This window comes from Tribolium madens, unplaced genomic scaffold (assembly GCF_015345945.1).
Source record: "Tribolium madens isolate multiple individuals breed KSU strain unplaced genomic scaffold, Tmad_KSU_1.1 Scaffold_19;HRSCAF=116;Tcas5.2_LG9, whole genome shotgun sequence".
In the NCBI taxonomy this organism is placed as follows: Eukaryota; Metazoa; Arthropoda; class Insecta; order Coleoptera; family Tenebrionidae; genus Tribolium; species Tribolium madens.
The window spans coordinates 11,357,805-11,369,869 of NW_025400983.1; the positions used below are offsets into that span (position 1 = coordinate 11,357,805).

The 12,065-nt window shown below is 30.6% G+C and overlaps 1 protein-coding gene across 7 annotated transcripts in view; it reads left to right on the plus strand.

The window, feature by feature from the left end:
- LOC123015715 (partitioning defective 3 homolog B-like) overlaps window positions 1-12,065 on the plus strand; it is a 41,484-nt gene that overhangs the window by 10,523 nt on the left and 18,896 nt on the right. For 5 of the 7 annotated variants that reach the window (XM_044415600.1, XM_044415605.1, XM_044415603.1 and 2 more), the window contains exon 1: window positions 11,610-11,752. The exons of 1 other annotated variant lie outside the window; for it this stretch is intronic. Coding sequence is in view for 1 of the 6 variants with exons in the window: in XM_044415607.1 (XP_044271542.1) it covers window positions 11,735-11,752 (18 nt within the window). In the remaining 5 variants the exon portion in view is untranslated. Of the gene's footprint in view, window positions 1-11,609; window positions 11,753-12,065 lie in introns of those variants that run through there. One more of the 7 variants, XM_044415607.1, reaches the window with a different exon arrangement.

Below are 12,065 nucleotides of genomic sequence, written 5' to 3' on the forward strand. Positions count from 1 at the left end.
GAGCATCTGCAGAAGTGTTTTTGTGTAAACAAGATATAAAAACCATATATATTTACCTTTTTGATTGCCAAAAACATTGAACGACAAACTCAAAACCAAAACATTTTTTTAATATTTAATTTAGAAAAAAAAATTAAGAAAACATGAAGTATAAATCAAAGAAAACCATCCTAAAACACCGAAAAACTGTGCACAAGCGGCTAAAATATTTAGAAAAGTTGGAAATAGAGAAAAATTTGCCTTTTAAATTTGTGGTTAGCTGCCAAAATGCTGTCAAACAGTGAATTAAAAAAATCACCACGTGAAGGCGCCACGGGTATAGTTGCCCCCCATAACCACCTGCGATTCAGAAAAAATAATTCAATTTTCAAACGTATTTATGAATGGAGTTTCCAGACCTGTCTATTTTACGATCGTGGTACCGTGCGATCAAATAAAAAATAAATTAGAGTAGGCGTCGATTAAATTCTGGCTGGGAATCTGGACTGGAAATTTTCCACACAAACTGAAAGTGAAAATGACCATCCACCGTTTTCCTCTTGTTTACAGCAATAAAAATTTTCTGCTCTAAAGTGAACATTATTTCACTCAAAAGGAATAAAACGCAAACTTGTCAAAGTTTTCGCTGACATTTGATGTCAAAAATCAGGATTGCCATCTGAAGGACTTTAATCACCGCCTACTCTAATTTATTATTTTTTTGATCGCACGGTATATTAAAATACAAGCACAAATTTGAGTCGCGGCGAGTTGAGAAACAAATGAGTGCTTGAACCTTCTGCAACAAGTGCTTTATACTGTTTTTTTCTATTTTGCCGCTTTATATCATTTTATAAATTAAAAGACGAAATTTTTAGTTTTTTTTTTTCTAGCGAAATTTGCAACGGTTGGGACATTTATGTGGAATAATTTTAGGCGGCTGTAACAAATAAAAATAATTCTTATTTTCCCATTTGAAAATGAATTGTGAAGAAAGTCCGTCACTAAAATTAAATTAACGTCAACGATTTATTAAAGCACTCAAATGACGTGATTTTGGTGCTGGAATAGACTTATTCTAAACTCAAAATAGAAAAAAAATATTCTTAAGTCCAAAATCAAGAAAAAAATTAACTTTTCTTTCTACCGAGTTAGAATAATGAAGTTTTAATTACAGGTTTGCTCTTTCAGGTAAAGCAAAAAATATTTTTCCTTTTTAGTTTTGGCGTAAAATCAAAGGTAACATTTTTTTTCCTCTTGTAAACTCAATCCGGGGGGACATTCTGCATAAGTATTTCTGTTTCCAATTTTGATTTTGTTATAAAATTTCAACTTTCGATTAAAAACACCAAAATTCTGAGAAACCCAAAATTCAAACATGAGTATTTAAAACTTCAAAAAAAGAAAATGTAAACGATATGGTTTGTAAACATTAAATTCCCTTTAAAACTTGCAATCCCATTTTCCGTGAAACAAAATCACACGAGGTGTCTTGAATTGATTTGAAATAACTAACATTCTCATTTCCTTGAGCAGGCTGTGGGTATATTTGACTGTGCAATTTTATTTGGAATTTTTAGTTTAAAACTTTAAAAACAGAAAATTCTTTTTTTAAACTCTGCAAATCTAATTTCTGAATTTGGAATTTTGTTATTACACCTGAAATTCCAACTTGTAAAACTTCGACAGACAACTTAAAATTTGTAGTTTTACAAACAAAAAATCCACGTGCAAGTAGGCCAAAATTTGCAATTTCCTTTTTCCACATATTAGCGTATGTATGTACATTTCCCTACGATATTTTTAATCCTACTTTCTTTTTTCATTGCTTGAAAATTTCCTTTACAGGTGTGTGACAAGAGATAAAGTTTGTTGACTTGACGTATCATCGAAATCGCCGGAAAGTGACTCGACAAATTATCTTTCTCATTAACAAAACCATTATTAGAGAGATAATTCGGATTGCCGTACTCGAAATAGTGTAGCCCGTGTTTGGTTGTTGTAGAATCTCCCTAAATATGTGTTTCATTCATTGGGGGTCGTTGATGATTTTAACGCGTGGTTAGGACACGCGCCAACGGCCGTCGCAGCTGCTACTTTAACCGTCCACACCAATACAAGTAGAGGGTTGAATATTGAATGTTGATTCATTGACGGTGAATAAAATTCTAAAAAAAACTGTCTTTGTGTGAAAATGCTAATGATTCATTGCCCCAGAATTGACAATTATGGAAATTGTAAACTAATACCAGCACGCCTTCGTGCTCTTATTTTATCTATTTATCGGTCTCGCGGGAATGTTGAAAAATAATATGTTCAAAACTGGGTTTTATATATCAAACCTGTTCATAACTAGAACGCAATTTCCGTTGACAGTTGATTTAAAAACAGACGTGGCTATTTAAATAACTAAATTTGATTGCATTCGTTGTATCGTCACAGATGGTAAATGAGAGATTATTTTTATGGTGGATTAAGAACAAGTGAAATTATTGCATTATGGATTTAAATTATAATAAGGATTTTACAGATAACTGTCACAAATTCGGTGAAGCAATGTAACAGTTACTTTCCGATTAAAATTATTTATATTGTAGAAATTATAATAATAACTGCTTGTTTGTGTATTATTATGTAAAATAGTTTGGAGAAAAATATAATTCTACAACGAAAATTGGATTGGATATTGTAGAGTTTTATCGATTTGACTGATTTATAAGACTTCAGAGTTTTAGTTCATGCAATTCTTAAGGGTTAAGTTCAACCACTTTTTTTATAAATTTAAGTGCAAAAGGGTGGTGAATGCATATTTAAAACCTGTTTTAATAAAGAATTTTGACAAATTCGCACTTAAAAATTCTGAATGTAGCTTTTTTGGCTGTTTTCGTGTTTCTATTGTCGCTTTTCTTTTAAAAAATGTGCTTATTGATTATGTAGAATTCATACATATTTGAAAAAATCGTTAATTGAAATTAATATTAATGTCACAACACTCACAATCCATACAACATTTAATTTAATAATTCTTAGTTGATTTTGCAATCAGCTATGACTTAAAAAAAATAATAAAAAAATAGATTTTTCTTGTTACATGTAACCTATAGTGATATAAGTATTGCAAACCAAAATGACTAATGTAGAAATGACTAATTTTACACTGTATAAATTTGTAAGGACTTTTACCCTAAAAATAGACTGTGGTGTTTTCACCACAGTTACCTCATGAGTAACTTTTATCCCATAGTTTACATAAATTGTAATTCAATAAACATCACTTGCACTTCTGTGAATAACAAACTTCATTATTTTTAGTTGTTCACTACATTTTATTTTTAACTTCAAACTTATTTTCGTATGTAAAATTAATCATATTTTGCAGTGTACTTTGAAAATACATAAATTTCAGTGCATATTTGTTAATGTACTTTTTATTTTTGTAATGTTAATAATAGGGATTTGAGAACAGTGAATTTACGTATTCCTCACAATTTTATACAGAGTGCGCCAGAACTCGCGCCCCTGAGAAAAATTTCAAGTAAGATAAGATACCAGGAACATGGATAAAATGTTTAAAAAATTCTATCTGTCAAAAAATTTTGACATTTATTTTTTGACATTTGACAACTTTTTTATCTATTTAATGATACTGATGATCTTGTATATGTTTTTTTTACAATTATTTAGTAAAGGGACAAACATTTTGACAATAAAATCCACAAATGACATTGAACAGAATTACAATTTAGGATACAGCTTCCTTGTTTCCTCTTTTAATAGCCTATAGCAAAAAAACTTGGAAAATTATTTATCCAACAGAAATAAATAGAGTCAAAGTGTAAACTTTAAACTCTCATAACTTCGAAATTTTTATAGATAAAATAAAATATCTTACCTTATATGATATTTTTCTCTGGGGCGCGAGTTCTGGCGCACCCTGTAAACAAAATTATTAAATTATGACCCTCTTGAATTGCAAATATGTACATGCAATTTTAAAATGTTTGGAAAAGAGAATTTTTTATACTGTAATGTGATTTTATATAAAAAAATTAATTTTAATTGAAAAAGGCAGATTTACCTCTGCTACAGAGTAAAATTAGTGATAACTGATAAGTATCAGTTTTAGATGCCTATACCTCGCAACGTCGAAACCGTGGAGGGAGAAACTATGTTTTTTGAGGTGAAATTGGTCATAAACATTTGATTTCTGTGTAAAAAAAGAATCTGTGTTACTGAACCCTATACTGGAATATTCCACTATTTCATATAGAAAATAACATTGTGAAAAGTGACAGTATAGCTGTGGCACGAGATATTTAAATATTTCGATCTCTTCGGTTATTTATTTTCTTTATTTTTATTTAGTATGAATAATTAATTTGGGCCATTAATTTGGAAATCCAAATTAAGTCAAACAGTAGCAGACCTGATTAARTTTTTTCCCACTGGTCGCACGGTATATCGGCTCTATCGGCTATTTACATCCGAACCAAAACACATTTTGCAAATTTTTCGCATTTGTTATTTGCTTGATTAGCCATTAGCCAAATCGCCCGGCAATTAAGTTAAGTGATTAACCGATAGCTAACAATCCATTRTTGGTCAGTTTTCCAACAAGATGCGAAATCATCCATCTCCGCCTTTCCCTAACCGGATGTCGTCGTCAAGTCAAGTGCATCCTGAGCCTATTTTCCAAGAAATAGCCATCTGTAAATGGTTTCGGAGCCACTTGTCGTGAAGAATCACAGACCAACCCACCCTCCGAACATTTGAATTTTTCTTTGTTTGACCGTGAACTTTGGCATGCCATGCTCGAGTTGGCGTCCCACGGCTTTGAAACTTGATCTGCACAAGTCGACAATGCCGTTTACTTGGAATTTCGGTTGTGGGTGTTACGTTCTGACCATTCACTTAAAATGGCCGCGATTTTCGAATCGCAGACTTGCCTACAAACAACATTCGAAAAGGGTGTTCAATATAMTCGACTAGCGAGCGTAACGGTTGCCTGGACTTCTCATCGTTATGATGCACCTGCTTCCTTTTAATACCTACCTGCGTATCTCCTGTTCTTACCCGGAATTTTATCGAGCCTTGGGTTGTATACTTTGGTTTATATCTACTATAAACTTCTCAAAGGAACACATTTTTCACATTTCTTTCCCAGAGCCTCCCGACAACCACTTGAAATAGGCCTAAAATCTGATCATTAAAAAAAAATTTTTTTTCTGTGTCAGATTATGATGGTCGACTTGCGAATAACTGATGGTAAGATAGTGGTGTCATGCAACYATGGTTCTATGGTTTTATGCAAGAATGCATTTTTCCAAAACCATATAGTTATTTCGTTTTTTAATTCACGTAATTGTATTATAATAKTTATGCTAAGTAGAAAGGGAAGAAAGTTGATGCATATTTGACTCATTTTATATTCAATTGAGTTTTGTCATTTTTTATGAATAAACAGGAAATCATTTTTAACAACAGGGTTTTTATTTACACGTTCACCTWGTAAATGACCCAAAAATCACAATTGTTGGATTAATGAGTTGACAAAGTCTTAACGRTGTTATACATTGAAAATATATCGACTGCTTTGAAGTAGTACAACTGGAAAAGTCAGGTTTTAATTGGAATAAAAATTCGTCGGAATTGAATAAAATCATTGATATTTCCTCTGCATTATTTATTTATTTTATACCAGCATCTAGCTTTTACTTCTTGTTTTAATATAAAACTTTGATCTTCGATAATTATATTTTTATTTCTTGCAGTCGCACAAAAAGTCGATGAGGAAAAGACACTTATTTATTATTATAGGTATTAATTTTGTTAAAGAAAGAAAATACTTCCAAGAAAGTTACTATCCATATATCGACTCCTCCAACGAAAACTACAGTAACTCATAAAAATTGGCTTTGAGTTACGATGGCTTACGTAGGGCCCAAAATACAAAACAATGAGACATTTTTTTTAATAAACAATATTATTACCAAAACTTAGACCTTCAGTAATTTTCAATAATATTAAACACTTCTTTGATTTTTTTATTAACAATCAAAGATTCAATGCAGTTTTTCTAAAAACTGTAAATTTTGAGTTACTATAGTTTTCGTTGGGAGAGTCGATATGTAGCTATAGTATACAGGTTGTCTCAGCTGAAAATTTCTCGGTTAATTAATAAGATAGAAACTATGTTTTTCCTATTGTCAAAAATGAAGAAGAAAAAATGGTTTATGCTTGCACATTTTCATTTTGTTTTTACTGTTTTGACATTTATTTATTTTTATTTGAATTTGTAGTTTGATGGGATTAATTTAAAATCAAAAAGAAAAAATTCTTTATACTTATATTTCAACCAAATTAAGAATAAAATGAGGATACGAACCAGAGGGAGGAGTTGAAAAAGATGTAGGGTCTAAATGGGTATTAACACCTTTCATTGGACTAGTTCCGCCTATCGTACGTTTGTCCTAATTACAGCTTGTTCAATTTTGATTGGTTGGAAATATTTTCATTGTTTTGTCTTTAAAGCACTTTAAAGAGCGGCCATTTTATCCTATATTTAAATTTTTCAAACCATTTTGAAATTAGTCAAATCGAATTTAAATCCTGATTGCATAATCCCTCTTCTAGCAATACTTTTTGTCAATGTATAATTTCCTGCAAACTTAACACTTGATTAAACACGCATTTGAAAATAAGTTGGCTTTAATTAGAGAGATTATATCGAGTCACTTCATTAATTTGATTTGAGCGCAATCTTCACGGAATCAGCTTCTTCTATGATTTCATCACTGCATTTCCCTATTGCTGTAAGATTTCTCATACTATTAAAAAAACTAGTTTATTTTTCAAATGCGATGAAACTCTACATATTTCAGCTCGAATAAAGCAAAGGATGTGACCTTTACGTAATCCTATCGATTCTTCTAAATATACACCAAAACTAATTCTATTGTAATTATCCTTTGATGTTCTTTGCGACCTTGATGCTTGAAATGGTTTAAAAAGCGTAAACAAATAAAGGCGTGCCTTTAATTAGCAAGTGTTGGAACCAACAATTGCGATACTGTGTTTGTTTAAGTCAATTTGTGTTTATTTAGTGTTATCGATAGTCCATGTCTATTACTCATTCCTAAAAAGATTGCATTAGTGTTGGTTATAGGCAACCATTAAAACATGCGTGTCACATTAGTTGTCGCTCACTTAACGATAAACTGGCTCTATTGCACTTTTTTCTCATTTTAAAGGTAATATGGATGCAAATTGGTCACCAACTTCTATTTTTAACCGTTTCACATTAAATTTATTTTATACTAAGCGTAAGAAATTGGTAAAGCGGTCGATTCTACATTTTTAAATTGTCGAAACTCTCATTAGTTTTCCACTTATTGGTGTGAATATGTCGAAAACGTGATATTTCGCCGATTCGAAAACACGATTCTTTTACGCTTGATTTTATGCAAAACCACATACCTGGCTACTTGAATTTTATTGTTTTCCAAAGCACTGAACTCGGTTCATTGTTTTGTTATTCGTCATTTGGATTTTTGTGGATGTTATCATTTCTATWCACGAAAAAAAAAGGTCTATTTATGTTGTATTTGTGCACGTACCTGTGTGTTTATTGTATGAATACAATAGGAACGTTCATTGGGAAATGYACTTGCTTGAATAGTGAATTATGTCTAAGAATTTATTGTCCCATTATTTGTGGAGTGGTAATGCAATACTTGTGTGTCCTGTACAATGGCAGGTTTTAGTATATTTGAAGAACAAATTATTATTGTACTACGATTAAAACAAAATAAAAGAATGAATGTTTTGAGATTGAAATGGTGATAGGCAACCAATGTTTCACTGCAGTGGCACAGGTTGGCTACATTTACTTTATTATTSAGAATTTATAAAAATAACTTAATTTTTAATCAGAGTAAAACAATAAAAATGCTAATTATTTTTTATATGATAATTAAATAATTAATCGGTTTGCCTTTTTTGTCCATGTTACTAATGACCTAATTATTCCAATTACTCATTTCTAATTTTGAATTGTTTAATGATTATTATTTTTTTTCCCAGAACAAAAATCATTGTTTATTCAACCAAGATAACAAGCATATTTTGGTGAGATGATTACAACAAAGGTAATAAAAACTAAAATGATTCTTTCAGATTCTACATATTTCAAAATTGTCAATTTTTTATAAAGTTCCCTCAATTTTATGAAATATTTTTTTTTATACATATTATAGTTTCTTAATTTTTTTTATATTAAACATAACCACTTCATTTATCTCTCCAATTTTATGTTTTTGATTCCATTATTATTTATCTCCGTTATTAAAATTCACCCAATACTGTAAAATAATTTGTTTAGAAAGGTTTTAAATAAAGTTGTCTGTAATTTTTTTTATTCATTTGTCTGTTGTAGTCATTCCTTATTTGTAACAGGCGATAGTTATTTATTATACAAGACGATAAAGAAATTGTTTATCTWCAAGTGAAAAGGTTAAGTTTACGAGTGACGAAGTCACGAGTGGACTTTTTTTACGAGTATATAAACAGTCTTTATCGTCGTYTATAATATTTCGTTTTATTTTGTACTCATCTACCAAAATTTCTTGAATATAAACAGTAGATAAAAATTACTTTCTTTCACTAGACGATAAAAGACTACTTTGTCTATTGAAATTAGTTGATAAAAGCACTCTTTAACATTAAGTACAAATTATAAAAAACGCCCCAAGCCATAACTCCATTATCTTTAAGGTAATGATAATGCAATCATTATACAATGTGTATAAATTACTAAAGACTGTTTTTTTTTTAAATGGAAATGCCAAACAGTCTTAACGTTGGCACCACTAGTAAATTCATTCGTGGTAATTTTAATAAAGGAAGTTGGCAGTTCCGGTTTTTTGAATTAATTTGAAAARAGTGTCATTAAACGTCAACACAAAAAATCGTCTAAGGAAATTTAGAGASGAAACACCAAAAAAGGAACAAATTCGGTACCGCTAACAGTTTTGACAAATTTGGAAACGAATAGTTCGCAAGCAGGAAGTTAGAAAAAGGGCCCATTAAAATGTAGAAGCGATTTGTAATGCAGGTTTGCTAAACATTCTCAATTTTTAGCAAGAAATTACACAAAATTTATTGCCGATCATCATAATACCCACTAGTATCTTTTGCTAAATAACTTTTTTCTGTGTAAACATCTTTTTTCTTCAAAGTTTTTGTAGCAAGAARCTCATTTTTGTCCACAACATTGTACTTACTTGCGGTGTGTTTCTATCAAAATTATTAGCACTGAATTCGGTTTTTAGACCTTAGGTAATSATGTCTGACCTCAGGTATTCAATTATAGCGCTTTCAAAGAGCAAACAGGCACAGAAGATTCATGAAAGTCAAAATTTTGACAACATCTCAATTTGAAAACATAACCATAATTTTTTAACAAAATTTCTAGGGACAAAAACAAAGAGCAATCAAAATTTGTGGCTATGGAGAAAAGCTGCTACCAATTTTTTCACCAAAATTTTGACTTGGTAATTTCCATTTAAAAAAAAACAGACTTTAGCTTTATCTCTAAAAAAAAAGATACGACAATACTATACTTATAATTATTTGYACTTGGAAAATTATTTTTCCAACAAATAAATAGTCAAAGTGCAAAATTTAAACTCTTATAACTTCGAAATTTTTATAGATATATTTTTTTAAACATTTTTCTTGTTGTCTAGGGCACCGCGCCTCCCAAAAAAATCCTCATAATAAACTGTTCAACAAATCAAAGAAGTACATATTGTCATATCTTTAAAAATAAATAAGATGATGACTTGAGCCGTGTTTTATAATCCAACCTGTCTAAGATTTGATATTAAAATATCTTCATTGTCTAACAGTATGTTGCAAAAAAATCTGCCTACATTTTTTTATACAATGAATGTGTGAAATAACAGATTTTTATATTTTTTTTCGTGGAAAATGAGTGTCAAGTTTTATTCACACTTCGAAAACCCCTTTTTACAAAAATTACGACCGACTAGCTCAGTTCCAGAGGTGAAAAATTTTAAATATCTGCAACAGCAATGGTCACGACTCGTGAGCCGATATTATTGATATTATTAGGAGTACAAATACCAAAAATTTTAAGTAACCACTAGAGCTCTTTTGTGTTTTAATGAGAAAAAAAGTGCTTCAATATCACTACACTAATTAAAAATAAATGACATAAAAAATTAATTAGGCACTTTGATGCACTTTGTCAAAATATAATTAGGTACAAGTAAAATTAAATTATAATTAAGTGAAAAAACCAACTGTATAGTGCTATTCAATATAGAGTTTTCGCGAAAATTTTATGTTATCCAACACAAAATACATAAAGCATATTTAAAAGTCAAAATGACATTTTGTCTTCTATTATGTATAAGCTTATAAAAAATATTGGAAGAAATCAAACAACAAAACAACAAAAAGTTTAGAAACAGGAAACTTTGATTTTAARTATAAAACGACAGAAATTGAAAAAAAGAATGTAAAAAGTTTGAGKACTGCCTTCCTTCAGCATCAATTTTGTATAAAAAGGATCGGTGCACTCGTCGCAGATCAGATCTAAAAAAGATACATTTTCTTTTCTTCTTGTAAYCTCAATCCGGAGACATACTGTATATTCTACATTCTAAATATTTTTATAAAAATTGAAACACAACTTATAGAGTTTAATCTTTTTGAATCGTTTTTACCAATTTTGAAAGCCAAATCAAAGCCATTTTCTCTAGTGTGACACCTTGCTTGATACGCTTTTGATACAAAACCTATCACTCGTGTTTTCTCCGTTTCAATTGTTTTCACATATTTATGGGTCATTGAAACGTTTCATTGACGATTTTTTTTATCTCAAAAAACTGGAACGTGATTTACATTGCACAATAAATCCACCGATTTGAATACAAAATTCATTTTATCTCGTATTATTTTCTCGASTCCCGTAAATGTGATGCAATTAAACGRGAATGGAAAATGAGGTGTTTGAGATGGGCTTGGCTTTGATGATAATGATTCGTGTAATATTTAGAGAAACTCGATTTTACTTGAAATTTTTTACCACGAACATCTCATCCGTTGCAAATCACCACCTTGCGTCCCAGTAATTTAGCGCAAATATTCAAACTTCCCTATTTGAATAGCAAATAGTAGAGGAAGTGTGGAAAAAAGACGAAATAGCTCAACAACAATGTACAGGGAGTGGTAAAAGCCGACATTATCCGACACTCTGAAATGTGCTAAACATATCTGTAATAAGAAATCATTCAAATAACGTCGAGACGCATTGTATGCAAACCCAAATCCCAAGAGATTCCAGTGATTAATCCCAATTTACGTTCATTGTTTAACCAAATATTTACACAGTGATTGCACAGATTCCTTAATAAATTTTGGTAGGCATAGTTACGATCTTATCAATATTTGATTAACATTGACGTCCTTCTGAGTCAATGACGCTCCACTTGCAGTCCTGCATCTGCCACCAATTAATCCACTTTCCGTGAATTTTCCCAACTTTCATCCCAGTAATTAACSTCAGGTAACTTTTGGTTACTTGGAAAGGGAAATTCGTGAGCCCCACCAGTGCAGTAGTTGAGTTGTGAGCGAGCGTTCGAGTTGTATCAAGTAAACCTGAAACGCTCAGGTGTGCGGTTGTTTATGTTATTTTAATAGATACACAGTGTTGCAAGAAAATATTTTTATGTGTGTGTCCTCGGGGGTAAATATTTGTTTACACTATTTGATAACAAGGCAGTTTATTGAAATTTTCAACTGTTATCTAATAATTTTGTAATTGAGTCCAGTTATTTGCTCGTGTGACTGAACATTATGAATTTAAGATTTGTTTAATTGCTTTTAAATTAATCATTGGTTAATTAGTGTTGCAATTTTTGCGAATTGAGGGCCAGTAAAATGAGGAAGTTTAATTTAATAACTTGTAAATATGTTATCACAGATATAAATCAAGAGTGACAGTTTACAAACACGTTATATATTTTTGACCAAAGTTAATTGTGCTAAATGAAGTCTTT